We start from the raw sequence: 17,153 nt of genomic DNA on the forward strand, positions 1-17,153 counted from the left end.
TGCAAATGATATGAAAAGAATATGGGCAGAAGTAACAGCAGAAAACTTCCCAAACATGGGGAAACAATCTGACAATCAGGTAACTGAAGCATATAGAACTTGAAATACATCAACCCAATTAAAACCACACGCAGATATACAATAATCAAGATCACAGAAATTCAGCACAGGAACAGTAAACTAAAATCAGCTAGAGAAAGAAATAGAGCACATTAACCACTAAGAAGAATATATGCAGTGTATTATTTGTTGAAACGGTACTTTTGATTTGATTTGAAACTGTCTCATTGCTATCTGTTTATCAATAAAACTGTAGAAAAAAAAAGAAAAGAAAAAAAACAATAAAATATTTAAGAATAAACTAAACCAAGAAAAGGCAAGATTTATACATTGTAATTTCAAAATATAACTGAAAGAAATTTTAAAAGGCTTAAATAAAATCATATGTTCATGGTTTCACACTTCCCAAAGAGAAATACGAATTCCATATAATTCCTAAGAATATTCAAATAATCCTTTTTGAAGACATGGAAAAGTGAATCATTAAAATGATAGGAAATTATAAAGGACCCTGAACAGCTAAAACAATCTTGAAAAAGAAATAAAATGAGAGAACTTACACTTCACAATTTCAAAACTTGCTACAAAACTGTAGTAATAAAGACAGCACTGTACAGTTAGAATAGATTTATATATAAAGGATAGAATTAATAATTCATTCATCTATGGGCAGTTGATTTTTAACAATAAATACTTTTTTCAACATCACATACAAAATTAAATTGAAATGAACCAAAGGCATGTAAGTAAGAGCTAAATCATCAAAATCCTAGAAGTAAACAAGAGTAAACATCATGATCTTGGGCCAGCAAGATAGCTAAGTGGTCTAAAGCGACTGCTTAGACAAGCTTAGGCAGGCACAGTGGACAGCAGTTTGACCCCAGGCACCACATGCCACGCCAGCCATGCTCTGAAAGCAGGCTGAGACAGCTAAAAAAAATCATGCTCTTAAAACTTGTAACTAGATATATCAAAAATATCAATAGCAAAAGAAAAAAATAGAAAGTTGTACTTCACTGAAAACATTTTATTTATTTATTCATTTATTTATTTATTTACAGTACCGGAGATTGAATCTGGGACTTTGTGCATGCCAGGCAGGGACTTCTGCTGCTGAGCTGCCTCCCTTTCCCCAGTGAAAAAATTTTAACAGTTATTGTTCAGCAACAATCAAGTAAGAAAGTTAATAGACAACCTACAAAATGGGGAAACTATAATATTGACAAATTACATATTGAATAAAGGTCTAGTGTTCATAATATATAAAGAACTCTTACAACTCAACAACAAATGATAAACAACTAAATTAATGAATAGGCAAAACACTTGAATAGATATTTTCCAGAGAAAATATGCAAATGGCCAACAAGCATATGTAAAGATACTAAATATTAGTCATTAGCCACTAGAAAAATGCAAGTCAAAATCACAAGAAAATACTACTTTATACCCACTAGCATGATTATAATTTTTTAAAAAGGAAAATAACAAGTACTGGCTATGATGTGGTGAGATTAGAACCCTCATGTATTGCTGTTGGGAATAAAATATAAAATGATATAGCTACTGGGGAAACACTTTGATGATTCTCTCAAAACTTAAACATATAATTGCCATATGACCTACAAATTACATCCCTGGGTATACCAAAAAAATTACAACCAGGTGTTCAAACAAAAACTTGTATATGTATGTTCATAATGCTATCATAGCACTATCCACAATAGCTATAAGTAGATGAAAACATGGTAATACATGCAATGGAGTATTGTGCAACAATAAATAAGAATGAAGTTCTGATACATGCTACAATGTGAATGAACCTCAAAAGCATTATGCTAAGTGAAAGAACCCAGACACAATGGCCACATATTGAATGATTCCACTTATATGAAATTAATAGAATGGGAAAATATAGATGGAAAGCAAATCAATTATGAGAAGATAAGAATGACACATAACTGCTTAATAGCTATGGGGTTTCCATTCGAGAGAACCAAACAAGTTCTGGACCTAGATAGTGGTGATGGCTGTGTGACATTGGAAAGATATGTAATGCCACTGAATTATATATGTTAAAATGGTTAATATGTTAAATCTTATGTCATCCGTATTTTTCCACAATAAACATATTCAATTCAATCTTTCCAACCAATTCAGGCTGTCCATCCCAATTCACCTGATTTAGTGGTATTTTGAAGAAAATATGTAAAAGTATGGCCCAAATCTATAAATCAATTAATATCCATGCATCTCCTTTAGATATTAACCTATTTATTTACATATATAACCAAAGGTTGTTTCCATTCATAGGATCCTAATAGTGTCTTACCCTGACTGGCTGCACTAGTCACTTTCCTGTTGCTGGAATGAAACTCCTGACATGTGCAGCTTAAAGTAAGAGAGGTGTATTTTGGCTCATGGTTTTAGTGGGTACAGTCTACCGTCGGCATGGTAGACAGATATAGTAGAGCAAAAGCGTACATCTCTTGGGACCAGGAAGCAGAAAGAGAAGGCAGGATCTGGGGACAAGAAGATGCTCTTCCAGGTATGACCTGCCTTTTCTGACTAGGTCCCACCTCTGGACAGATGAAATTTTGGGGGAACATTTTAGATCTAATCTATAATACTAATAAGTCATTTTCATTATAAATCATTTCTGTTTACTTTTTAGTTCCAAAGGTTATTCACAAATCTGTATCAGTCTAAAAGCATTTCAAGTATAATCAAACTAATTTAATTAAATTTGAAAATGAAAGTGCTGATATGTTTAAATTCTACTAATTTACTAATTGTTGACAGTACTTGGTTAGCAGACTTAAAGATAAGTGTACACATGAATCCTCTCATGTGTCAACTGATTTTTCATATGGAGGTATGTCTAACAAATATTGTCACATGCCTGAAAATTTGAGATTTTTGAATTGGAAAGTAAAGAGGCTTTGCACTAAAAATCTCTATTTTTAAGAAAACTGAGGTCAGTGGCATTTTGGTAGCCTGAAGCAGAAGGACTGCAAATTTAAGCCCAACCTGGGCAATTTAGAAACTTAATGAAACCCTATCTCAAAATAGAACATAAAAGTAAAAACTGCTTGGGGATGTATCTCAGTGTGAAGACTTTCAGTTCAATCACCAATGCTTAAAAAAATCCCTGGTTTTGTTTCAAAAAAATAACTGAAAATATCTGCAAACTACTCCTTTTTCTGAAAAACTGTCCTCCATTGTTCATTCATGAAAATGATGATTATTTGGTCTGTGAAGTTGGATGGAAAATATAAACCAAAGTTCAAAATAAAAGCCAAGAGTGGCTGCTCCTTCCCCAAATACTCGTGCTAACTTCCCCCTTATGCTGAGCTATATCAGTAGAAAAAAGAATGCAAGAAGAAATTACATCTGTGATAGGGGACTCTCCCTCAACTTATCTCTTAGAATGTAGATAATACCGTGTTTGCCGTCAAGGTCTTTTCAAATGAACCCTTCATTTGTGGGCCTTTAGGTGACTCATCATCAATAGAGATGTCTTCCAAGTTCTTAGAAATTTTGTCAGATCGGAAAAGAGGTGGGCTGAGACTGGGTTGGCGTGGACGCAGTGGTGGGATCTGTCAAAGAGGAGAAAAGAAGGAAAAAGCTAAAACTTGCACGATTTCCCCCAGGTGGCCGCTACTGTCATTCCTTAAGTGTTGGAGAAACAAAAGCCTCATTAGAAAAAGAGGGGCTGGGAAGATGGCTCAGTAGAATAAGTGCTTGCCTGGCAAGCGCAAGAGCCTGAGTTCAATCCCCGGTTCTGGAAAAAAAAAAGGCCCAGGAAAAAAAAATCAGTTACCTCCATGCGTTCACTTCTAGTTTCTACACAAACCAAAGCCTAGCAGCTTTGGTTAACCTTCAGAGTGGCCACACACATTTGCCAATCCCCGAAGGCAAAAAATTCAAGTTGCTTGTGTGGTCAAAGCCAGAATGCCAATATTATTTCCTTAGTGGTATTAACTACAAATCTTGTTTGATTTTGACCTTTGTTTTAATTTTGTTTCTCGTCTGAAGTCCGATTCTTGGACAGGTGAGTCTGTGGAGAGAATCTGAGCCTGAGACTGGCATCCAAGTGACAGTCAGTGTTCCTATTATTTCAGGAACTGTCTGTGCTGGAACCCGACCACCTTCATTCCTTATCTTAAACCTGTCAAGATTTATTTTTCTAAGATTTTATGCAAATTTACAGATGTAGGGCCAGGGAGATGTCTCAGTGGAATAAGCGCTTCCCTGGCAAGCACAAGGGCCTGAGTTCAATCCCCGGTTCCGCCCCCCCCAAAAAAAAAATAAAGAAAATTTACAGATGTATGGCTAGGGTATAGTTCAGAGACAGAGTCCTTGCCTAGCATACGTGAGGTTCTGGGTTTGAACCTTGGAAAGAAGTAAGGAAAGAAAAGAGGCTGAAAGGAGAGGAGAGGGAAAAGGAGGGGAGGGAACAGGGAGCAGATAAGAGGAAAGAAGTGACAAGTCCTAAGGGGACAAAACTTTGCCATGAAGGTTCTTTGGGGGATTTAGCAGACTAATTTAGGAAGAGAGGGAGGAAAAAAGGAAGGACGGAGGAAGGAAGGAAGGAAGGAAGGAAGGAAGGAAGGAAGGAAGAAAAGAAGGAAGGGAGAAAGGAGAGAGAAGAAAGGAGGGAGAGAGGAAAGGAGGGACAGAGGAAGAAAGGAAAGATGGAAGAAGGGCAGGCAGATTGAGGTATAGTTTTAATTTCCTAAGAAGATTTTTAAAACTTCATGGGGTTCTTTTTGGAACTCAGTAGCCTCGTTAATTCTGAGTTTAAAGGTCATCGCACACTTTGCTTAGAGACATTGGTTCCTGCTGCGATCCTCTTGATGTGGACCAGAATCCCTGATTTTATCCTTAACACATATTAGTTAAGCATCTATAACTTGATTTCCAAAACATGGGCTGCGGAATGGGGCCAGGGAGATAGCTCAGGAGAATAAGTGCTTCCCTTACAAGCACAAGGGCCTGAGTTCAATCCCCGGTTCTGAAAAAAAAAAAATGGGCCTACAGCAGTGAGGAGACTCCATCAGCAGCTCATGGGAAGAGGATTGGTCAACTGTCCTGAAAATAAGCTCTAAAAACTAACCGAACTGTGCTAGTTTTTTTAGTGCCAAGGCAAGCTTTTTAGAAGTCATGTCAGTTTGAAAGGCCCCTGGGTTCTCAGCTACCATGCATGCTTGTCCCCTTACTGTAAGGCTCAGAAAGGGGAGGAAGGCCAAGTTCAGGAAGTCTTAGTTCTGCGGATAACACACTACTATGACGGACTGTTGGACTATATTGGGTTATTTTGCTGAATCCAAGCACCTACAATATTTGAATGGCAATGGAACACCCATCTCTAACAAAAACAAAAACAAAAAGGGGGATATAAACTAAGGACCATTTTGTAGTGAAAAAATGCATATGTATATATCTGTATATACAAAGTAGTTAAGATATATATATATACAACTAGTTTCTCTTAGTTCAATGAGAAGGATGATTTGTACTAATATTGCTCAGACAAGAGATCATGTCTCCATTTTGTCCTCTGAATAACTACTATGAAGACAACAATATGCAATGTATTAATTATTGTAACTGTGTTACTAACCTGTTTTGAAACTGTCTCATTGCTATTTCTTTCTCATTAAAATTGATTTTTTAGAAAAGGTAGCCTAAAGGCGACAGTGAGAACAATTGCTGTGCCTACTTTCTGAAGAAGGGCTGCAGGGGGAGAGTTGGGCCTGACAGTGATACAGAAAAACTGCCTTATAGTCTTGTTTCCATAAATGACTGGATTTAATTTGATTTAACAGCACGAAAATGCTAATAAGATGCTTTCACATCTTCTTAATTACATGTGGTCAAGTAAAGAGGAGATAAAATGTCCTGGGAATCTAGGCACCCACATTGCTAATACTTCAAAGGTACTATCTGGCAGGGAGTAAAACTGGCTCAGTCCTGGTATTTCTTAGTTTTGTTTTGTTTCTCAGTACATGATTGAACCCAGTGTCTTCACACTGAGCTACATCCTTAGCACTTTCTTTCATTTTTATTATGAGACGGAGTCTTACTATGATAAGTCACTAAATTGTCCAGCCTGGGCTCAAACTTGCAGTTTTTCTGCCTCAGCCTCTCAGAGTGCTAGGATTACAGGCATGTGCCTCCATGCCTGGCTTAACAGAGGTCGTTAGGCAGAAACCAGCGCAAGTATGTGGGGTATTTAGTAGACATGTCAGAAATAAGCCTCACTTAGCTTTTTGTGGTTGGGAGGGTACTACAGATTCAATCTAGGGCCTCCTGCATGGCAAGAAAGTGCTCTACATTGACTATATCCTCAGTCCTCACAATTATGCTTTGCCAGATGCAAAACAATCAGCTTTCCAGTGGAGAAGTTCTCCTCATTGTATGACCTCCCTGGTTACACAGGGCTTAACTCCACCTATATGCTGAGAGAAAGAAGGGGCAGTTGGTAAGGGTCAACTCCCTGGCAATATCTCCAACTCTATGTGGAGAATGTCTGGTTCAGAGTTCCAGAGGAGTCTGAGTAAGCAGCAGTTGTCTTGTATAGTTTACAATTAGCTGGAGGTAAGACATTATCTTATGTATATATTACACTTTATTGGGGCTGAAAATGTGTCTTGTCCAGACAAACACAAAGGATTTGAACATCTCAGAAAATGGACCAGTGAAGACATGGCTTTTGAGATTGACATATTTGTGTTGATATATTTGTATCAGATTTCCAAGTCTGCAACTTATTACCTGGGTGTGTTTGAATTATTTCTCAAACCAGCATTCAGCCCTCACAAGCAACTCTTCCCGAATGTGAATGCCAGAATCCTTATAGATAAGGAAAGAAAGTCTCAGAGAGGTTAATCAACTAAACCAGGGTCTCACATCAGTAAGCAGCAGAAAATTCAAGTACAGATCTGTCTGCTTTAGCTGCCTCATGCTCTGAACAATTCCACTCATTACCTCGGTGAGCTTGGAGCCTGCAACCCAGCCTCCACTTCTGGGCGTGAATCGAGGCATAGATCCAGACATAGTTCCACTTCTAGGCAGAGTTCTGAAAGCCTGAGATCTCTGTGGAAGAGAGAGAAAAACTCAGAGATTGGCTTGCTAACACACAAAGCAGTGTACATCGCTGCCAATATTATCAAAATATTTTTGGCATGTAAGATAAATAAATATGGTAACCAAACCAGCCAACACTGCGTGATGGACAATAGATAAGTTGTACATTTATCCATTTTGTCATTCAGAGCTTGCAATAGGCTTGTAGAGTGGAATCAGCTAAAAAGCAGTGCTAATTCCCCTCCACCACACCTTTTTTAGGGGGCGTAGCAAGAAGAGGGAATGGAAGAAGAGAAGTATGCAAATTAGACACTGATATTTAATTCCATTGTTACCCCCAGAGATTTGCTTCTCTGAAACTCTGTAGCAGGGCCTAGTTCTCTTGCAGATCTTTCAGGCTCTGTATCCAACGTGAAGATGCTCTCATGGGATAGGGCTTTGTTCCCCATGCCGCTCTTGCTCCTGGAGAGAAAGAAAAGGTCCTGTGAAGGGGGCTAAGGGAAAGGAACTGAAGACAAATGTATATTCATAATATAGGCTGCCAGAGATACCTCAAGAGGAATGTGGGGAGGCATCTGTACTGATATGGAAAGCGGTCCCTAAGATACGAGGACAAAAAATAAAAAGTAGTATGCACCCATTTAATATATACACATTACATACATCTATAAATTTTGTTCAAAGAAAAGCATTGGGAATAATATCCACTGAGTTGTTGGTGCCAGTTACAGAATGGTACTATGAGGAGAGGGATTTCCATTTCTTAATCATGTACTCCTGTGTAATTTTAATTCTTTATATTATTAATATGTCTTCCACATAAAATAATTTCACTGAAGTGTAGTTTACATACCATACAATTCACCTATTTAAAATATACAGTTTTATAGTGGCAAGCCTGGGGAATGGATGCAGTTAAAGATCTCTCACACCCAGTTTTTTCTTCAGTGTATCTTTTATGTGTTTCAGTGCTTGCTTCAGCAGCACATATATTAAAATTGATTTGTTTCAAAATATGAAAAATCTTCTCAGATGTAAGAGATTCTCATTCAGCATGGGTTTTTTTTCCTGCTTCACACAACAGACGTGTGACACATTTGTCCTATTTTCAAATTCATATCATATACCATCCACACCCCTCTTCTCTCCAACCTTGTAAGCCCAGTTGGAAATCCCTTTTGATTGTGAATGGAACCAATTTATTTTGATCACAATTGTGTGTGAAGAAATATCATGGACAAGTTAGAAACAAATAAAAGGCTAAAGGCACAAAAGCTCCTTTGGGGACAAGGGGATATATTTTACATTTTAAAATATAAAGTAAAGGAATCATAATAAAAGAAAACTAGAGACTAATACGTACTATAAATACAGATGCAAAACTCCTTAATAAAATGCTAGAAAACTGAATCCCGTAGCATGTAAAACATATATATATATATATATATATATATATATATATATATATAATAACAAAGTAACATGTGCAAGGAATGCAAAGTTAGTTTAACACAAAAATTCATACATATAATTTGCTGTATCAATAGAAAAGAAACAAAAGTCAGGTGACAATTTTAACAGCTGCAGAAAAAGAAAAGCAGCTAACACAATTTCCATCAAGTACGATATGCCTTGACAGAGAGGCCATTCATACAAAAGCCACAGCAAATATCATACTTGATGATGAAAGCCTGGATGCTTTCCCTCTCAGATCAACAAAAACACAAAGATGAATACTTTTACTACTTTAGTTCAATATTTTATTGGCCATAAGAGCCAGAAAAATTTCGTTAAAAAATGAAATGCATCCAGAACATAAAAGAAGACAAAAATTATATCTATTTGCAGATAACATGATTGTGTACATAAAATCTCTTAAGAAATCCATTAAACGTACTAATAAGTGACTTGAGCAAGCTTGCAAGGTATAAGATCAATATCCCCAAATTATATTTCTATATACATGCAATGAAAACTCTGAAAAGGAAATTAAGGCATCTCTCCACTTGCAATTGCATGAAAAAAATAAAATACTTAGGAATAAATTTAACAAAATATGTATAAAACTTATAGTCTGAAAACTATAAAAACATTGCTGAGGGGCTGGGGAGATAGCTCAATAGAATAAATGCTTGCCTGGCAAGTGCAAGAGCCTCAGTTCAATCCTCAGTTCCGGAAAAAAAAAACCTACTGAAATAAAGAAGCCACTAAATAAATGGAAGGCCATCCCATATTCCCAGGTTGGAAGGCTTAATCTTGGGATGATAGTACTCCACAAATTGATCTACAAATTCAATGCAATTTTTATTGAAATTCCAATTCCAAGACAACGAACTACTGTTATAAAGATAGACACATAGATCAATGGAATAGAGTTGAGAGCTCAGAAATAAACCCATATATCCATATTTACTTGATTTGCAATAAGGGTGTCAAGACCAGTCAGTGCAGATAAGAACAGTCTTTTTTATTTTTTTAATTCATACATATTTGCAGTATATGCAGTTTACAATCATCTTGGGAAAGTGTATATGTACATAACACAATTTGGTCGGTTTTTGTGATCTCCTTTGCCTTCCCTTCCACCTCCCTCCCACCTCTTCTAAGTCCCCTTTCCCTGTTTTCATTGTTGATATTATTCATCTTATCTTGTGTGGTATCTATACATCATAGGATACTACTCAGCTTTAAAGGACAAATTTGAGACTTCTGTAGAAATAGGGGTGCACCTGGAAAATATAATGTTGAGTTAAATAAATCAGACACATAAACTTAAATAACATGTAGTATCTCTTATCTGAGTATGACAAAGAATAGTCTTGAAAACAAATTGCAACTGGATATCTACATGCAAAATAAATCTGTACCTTTATTTCATACCATACATAAAAACTGACTCAAAATGGATCAAAGACCTAAATATAAGAGATGAAGCTATAAAATTCTCCAAAAAAAAACATAATGATGAATCTTTCTATATTGGAAAATGTACTGTTAGACAGGAAATTAAAAACTCAAGGGGCCAGGGAGATGGCTCAGTGGAATGAGTGCTTCCCTGGAAAGCACAAGGGTCTGAGTTCAATCCCCTGTTCTGCCAAAAAAAAAAAAAGAAAGAAAAACTCAAGCAATAACAACAAAAAGATAATCAAATTTGAACATGTTTCATTTGGTCCTAGCCTTTCAAGGTCAGTGAAGACTCGGGACATAGGAGAACCTGTACTGTAACAACATGTAACTCAGTTGTGCTCCAAATTTTCTGATCAAGAAGATTATGGAGCCACAGAGATACGTGTTCGATGATCTAAAGTGAGGCTGGGGAGAGTCACATGGAGAGAAAAAGCATTTTCTCAAGCTTTCACAGAGAACAAATTTGTCAAGCAATGGCTGTGACTCATCCTCATGTCAGACACTGACAAAAGGATGTACAAAGGGCAGTACAGGGCTACAGGATAATTCCTGAGCGTACTTGGCTGACCTTATCAGATGCAAAAGCTACATTTCTTGGTATATAGGTCTTGCTATATCTTGGTCTTAACCATCCAGAAGAAAAGTATAAAAACGAGGTATATAAAGTAAATCCATATTAATATGATGAGTTGTAAAAGGCTCAAGTCAATAACTTCTGAGGATAACCCACTAATATTATAGACTGCTAGACACTGTTAGTTTGTTTAGTTGAATTCAAACAGCTATAGTATTTAGATGCCAATAGAATATTCACCTCTGACAGGACAAAAAAAATTAAAATTAAAATTAAAAAATAAAAAATAAACGTTTCAAAATATCTGTGGGCTGACTATGCAGCTCAGTGGTAGAACACCTGCCTTGCATGTGTGAGGCCTTGCATTGCATCCCTAGTGCCAAATAATTGCTCTTCAAAAGCTACAAGCAAGAAACTGAAAAGAAATTTAGTGGGAAAACATATTTGCAAATCACATATCTGACAAGGGATTTCTATCCAAAACATATAAAGATAAACACTTATTAACAACTCTCATGGCTGAATTGAGTTATTTAATAATAAAAAGGTAAGCAACCAACTAAAAACTAACAAAATATCTGAATATACATTTCTCCATAGAAGTTACACAGATGGATAACATCTCATGGAAAGGTCTTTAGCATCATCAGTCAGCAAGGCTATATAAATTAGGCCCATAATGAGATCTTATTTTGAACCCACTGAAATAGCTGGAATAAAAAAAATTCACATAACTAAGTGTTAATACGGCTGTGGAGAAACTGGAAATTCTTATGCACTGCATTTACATTTAGTTGTAATGTAAAAGGTAAATCACTTTGGAGAAGAGTCTGGTGGTCTCTCAAAAGCTTAAACATATACTTATCATTTGACTCAGTAATTCCACTCCTATGCACACACACAGGAGGAATAAAAACGCATATCTGCCCCAAAAGTTGTACACAAATATTGATACCAACATCATTCATAACAACTCAAGATGAAAACAACCCACTAACAATCAATTGATGAATAAATAAAATGCAAGTAGTGCTATTAAGTAATAAAAGTGCTGATGCCTGTTACAGCACCAATGAACCTAGAAAACATTATGCGGGGAGATAGCTCAGTAGAATAAGCGCCTGCCTGGCAAGCACAAGGGCCGGAGTTCAATCCCCAGTACCACCAAAAAAAAAAAAAAAATCTTTTAGGATATCAAGTCCGCATCTTGTACAGCAATTAACCACTAGGAAAAATGCATGCAATGTGTTAATTATTGAAACTGTCCTACCAATTTGGTTTGAAACTGTCTTATTGCTATTTGTTTCTCAATAAAATTATGGGGAAAAAAAAGAACCTAGAAAACATTATGCCAAGTGAATAAGTTAAAGAGCTTTCCTGCCACCACTTAAGAATGTTAGTGGACTCCGGGCAACCTATGGGACTCTAATAAGCTCTGCCCTTCCTTAGCCCCCAGCGCGCAAGCTTTGAGCTTCTGCTAGTGCCAGTAGAAACTTTTAAGAACTTTGGTGAACTCTGGGCAGCCTGTTGGACTTTGTCTGGGTGATTACTGGGAGCTCCAAAAATGCCAAAATGCAGGAGCAAAAGGCAATCTCAATGCTTTAGCCCACCCAGAACAAATCCAGGAGACAAAAATGTACAAGATCTTGTAAACTGTACACCTGAAATCTCTGAAAAGACAACAACTGAAGTAAAGAAACAAGTCCAGCAGGCTACAGAAGAAATAAGATCAGAAATAATCTCTCAGGTCCAAAAAAAAAAAAAGGACGACAATTGTGAAAGAACTGCTCAGCACAGCTAAAGAAGGCAGATTGAAAAATGGAGGAGAATAGAAAAATGATGGAAACACTGAGTGAACAATACAGGAAAAAACTAGAATGCATGAAACAGATTCAAACAGATATCAAGAAATTAAGAATTCCATTGAAAGCTAGCAAAACCGCTTGAATGAAAGTGAAGATAGACTTTTAAACCTCCAAGACAATGTTGCAGCTAATGGATGTAAACTAAAAGATCTCTCAAAACTAACAAGGAACCAGGAAATAACAATTCAACAGTTACAAGATGATGCAAAGAAAAATATTATGAGAATAAAAGGTGTCAATGAAGCAGTGGGAGATAGCACAAATTACATAAAAAGACTATTTGCAGAAGTACTAGCAGACAATTTTCCAAATATGAGAAGAGAACCTGACATAATGATAAGTGAGGCATACAGAACTACCACAGCTATAATCATAATAAATCTACACCTAGGCACACAGTAATCAAGATCTCAGAATTTCAGCAAAAGAATAGAATATTAAAACCTGCTAGAGGGAAGAAACAGATCACCTACAATGGAAAGCCCATCAGACTCATGGCAGATTTCTCAACACAAACCATGAAATCAAGAAGGGCTTGGAGTGAAGTATTTCAGGTCCTGAAAGAAAATAACTTCCAACCCAGATTGATGTACCCTAAAAAACTGTCTGTCAAATTCAATGGTGAATAAGATCCTTCCATGGCAAAGAATAATTGAAGAAATTTACAGAGAGTACTGACAGATATTCTAGAAAGAGACAGAAGTGGTCACAGCCTCAAGAACAACAGAAAGGAAACACCAAACAGAGCAAGTAATTAAAAAGAGGGTAAAAGTATGGAACTTATAACAGTAAAATAACATGACAAAGATAAACCAATATGTATCAGTTATATCCATCAATGCAAATGGCCTCAATTTATCAATCAAAAGAAACAGATTAGCAGAGTAGATTAAGAAACAAAATTCCACAATATGCCACAACACAAAACATATTTAACTCAAAAGGAAATTCACAGACTAAAAGTCAGAGGATAGAAAACAACCCTTCATGCAACAGGAAATCAGAAAAAAGCAGGATAGCTCTCCTGGTTGCTTACAATATCAGCTTCAAACCAAAAATAATCCAAATATAAAGAAGGTCACTACATACTTGTTTAGGGAAAACTGCAAGAGGAAGAGATAACAATTATAAATATATATCCACCCAATGTAAGAGCACCTTCCTACATAAGGCAAACTTTAACGGACATGAAAAATCAAATGAGCAATAATGCAATAACAATGGACTTTCACACACCACTGTCACAAAGAGATAGATCAACTAGGAGGAAAAATCAGCAAGGAAATAACACAACTAAACCAAACTTGTGAAGAAATTGATTTGGTAGACCTATAGAGCGTTTCACCCAGCAAGAACACAATAGACATTCTTCTCAGCTGCACGTGGGACATTCTCCAAAATAGATCATATTGGGGCTGGGGAGTTAGCTCAGTAGAACAAGTGCTTGCCTGGCAAGCACAAGGGCCTGAGTTCAATCCCTGGTACTACAAAAAAAAAAAAAAGACCATATACTATCACACAGAGCACTCTTAAGTAAATACAAAGCAACGGGAATTATCTCATGCATAATATCTAATACAGGGCAATGAAACTGAACATTATTGGGAAAAGAAACTATGAAAACACCATAAGCCTCTTAAACAACCAGTGGGTCACAGATGAAATTAAAGAAGAAATTAAAAATATTTACAATTAAACAAAATACTGATACAACTCAGTGAAACATGTGTGATGCAATGAAAGCTGTCTTAAGGAGAAAATTTATAGCAGTAAATTTACACGTTAGGAAAACAGAATGTCTCAGTTACTTTTCACACATTGATGGAACAAAATACCCAAAGTCCAAAAGTAAGGAAGGAAAGGTTTATTTAGCTCACAGATTGTGGCAATTTCAGTCTACACTAGGCTGGCTCCCTGGCAGAATGGCAGAGAGCAGCAGTTCATGGCAGCAGAAAACAATGGACAGCAAAGGGAAGGGCAGCAGTTGCAGTTTCTTTTTTTTTTAATTTTTACTTATTTGTTTATTTATTTTGTGTCTGTGTGTGGCCAGCTCAGCCCACCAGGGGCAGGGCTGGCTGGCATGTGGTGCTGGGGGATTGAACCTCGGTCCCTGTGCTTTGCTAAGCTTGTTCTGAGTAGGTGCTTTAGACCACTGAGCCATCTCACCAGCCCAACAGTTGCAGCTTCTAACAAGCCTCTCTCCCCTCCCTATGTTATAAGCAGGCTAACCTGCAGTGAGGGTGTACAACTCACAGAATGTCCATGCCCTTCTTTTGCACAGGATGAGGATGCTTACAAAGTAAGAATCTTGGCTCCCTGCTGAGTCACTTAATTAAACTTCTAAGCTTCTCAGGTTGACACAATATATCAACCACTGCACAAACAACCCCAAATAAACGATCTTATGCTGCACCTCAAACTCGTAGGAAAAGAGCAAATCAAGCCTAAAACCCAAGTAAGGCAGGTAATTATAAAGATTAGAGCAGAAATTAATATATTGGAGATTTAAAAAAACAATACAAAGAATAAATGAATCAGAGTTGTTTTTTAAAAAATTAATAAATTTGATAAACCCCTAGCCAACCTAATTAAAAAAGGAAAGAAAACAAACAAACAAATTCATTCAATAAAGAATGAAAAGGGTGAAATCACTACAGACTCTAAAGAAATTCAGAAAATCATCAATACCCACTTCTAAAATCTTTACTCTTACAGGATGGAAAACACAGAGGAAATGTATAGTTTCCTAGATTAATATGAAATGCCAAAACTGAGTCAAGAAAATATATGACCTCTGAATAACCCAGTAACAAGAAACAAAATTGAAAATGTAATTCTAAGAAAATGTAATTGCTGTGCAGTTTGGATTTTGTTCATGAACTCTCTAACTACCACTGTACCTTCAAAATTTCTACCTACATTTCTACCTACCTGCACAGCAATTACATCTAAGAAACTCTACTTAGAAGACCCCAAAAATTCCACCAAGAGTCTTGCAGATTTCATCACCAAATTAAGCAATATAATAGGATACAAAGTCCACACCCAAAAACCACTAGCATTTTTATATACAAAGAAAACACTGAGAGAGAAATTAGGGAAACCACACCTTTCACAACAACATCAAAAAAATGAAATACTTAGGAATCAATCTCACAAAGGACATAAAAGATTTATACAGTGAAAATTATGGTACTCTGAGAAGAGAAATTGAAGAGGATTTCAGAAAATGGAAAAATATCCATGCTCCTGGATAAAAAGAATCAGCTTTGTGAAAATGGCCATACTCCCAAAATTATGATACAGATTCAATACAATCCTGATTAAAATCCCATTAATATACTTCACAGAGCTAGAGAAAACTTTCTTCAAATTCATTTGGAACCAGAAGAGACCCAGAATGTCAAAAGCAATCTTGGGAAACAAAGGAAAGGCAGGAGGTATCACAATCCCTGACCTGAAATTATGCTATAAAGCAACTGTGATAAAAATCACCATGACACTGGCATAGAGACAGACCTGACAATTAGAAGATACAGACACAACTGCAAACACACTGAGTCATCTTATTGTTGATAAAGGGACCAAACATAGTCACTGGAAGAAACATACCCTCTTTAACAAATGGTGCTGGAAAAAACAGATTTCCACATGCTGAAGACTAAAACTAAACCCATGCCTATCACCATGCACAAAAACACAGTCAAAATGAATCAAAAACTTAAATATTAAAATAGAAACACCAAATATTCTGGAGGAAAATGTAGGTAGAAATTTTGAAGATATAGTGGTAGGTAGAGAGTTCATGAACAAAATCCAAACTGCACAGCAAAAACTTAAAAGAATCAACCACTGGGAGCTCATCTTTTTGAAGTTTCTGCACTTCAAAGAAAATCTCCAACAGAGTAAAGAGAAAACCCACAAAGGGGGAAAAATATACCTGACTGTCCTTCTGACAAAGGCCTTCTATCTATAACATATAAATAATTAAAATAAATAGGCCCCCAAATTCAAAGACCCAATCCAAAAATAGAAATCTGAGATGAATATACACTTCTCATAGGAAAAAATACAAATGGCAACTAAATATATGAAAAAATGTTAAACATCCTTGATCATTCAAGAAATGCAAATTAAAACAACGCTGAGATTCCATCTCACCCCAGAAAGAATGGTTAACATAAAGAAGTCAGCCAATGACAAATACTGGAGAGGCTGTAGAGAAAAAAGAACCTTCTCCACTGTTGGTGGGAGTGCAGACTGGTAAGACCACTGTGGAAATCAATGTGGAGATTCATTAAAAAGCTAGGATTGGAGATCCCACTCAAGTCAGCTACTCCCCTCCTGAGTATTTTTCCAGGACTGAAAACCTCATACCACAGTGATACATATGCACCCATGTTTATAGCAATGTGTCATAGCTAAATCCTGGAAACACAGATGATGATCAACTGAAGAATGAATAAAGAAGATGTGGTATTTTTACACAATGGAGTATTATTCAGCTATAAAACAGGATAAATTTGAGTTTTTGTCCGTAAATAGATGCAACTAGAGAACATACTCTTAAGTGAAATAAAACAGGCAAACATCTTATTGTCTTCTTAGCATGAGAACCTGATGAGAAAAATGGAATCTAAAGGGTACAACAAATA

The 17,153-nt window shown here is 36.4% G+C and overlaps 1 protein-coding gene across 8 annotated transcripts in view; it reads right to left on the reverse strand.

Moving 5' to 3' along the window:
* The window catches only part of Kiaa1210 (KIAA1210 ortholog), a 91,703-nt gene that overhangs the window by 41,744 nt on the left and 32,806 nt on the right, over positions 1-17,153 (reverse strand). For 7 of the 8 annotated variants that reach the window (XM_023706025.1, XM_023706022.1, XM_023706018.1 and 4 more), the window contains 3 exons: positions 7,488-7,614; positions 7,054-7,161; positions 3,504-3,659 (listed from right to left, as the gene is read on the reverse strand). In XM_023706025.1, coding sequence (XP_023561793.1) covers positions 3,504-3,659; positions 7,054-7,161; positions 7,488-7,614 — 391 coding nt within the window. The remainder of the gene's footprint in view (positions 1-3,503; positions 3,660-7,053; positions 7,162-7,487; positions 7,615-17,153) is intronic. The other variant, XM_023706021.1, reaches the window with a different exon arrangement.

This window comes from Octodon degus, unplaced genomic scaffold (assembly GCF_000260255.1).
Source record: "Octodon degus isolate 3935 unplaced genomic scaffold, OctDeg1.0 scaffold00236, whole genome shotgun sequence".
Lineage (NCBI taxonomy): Eukaryota > Metazoa > Chordata > Mammalia > Rodentia > Octodontidae > Octodon > Octodon degus.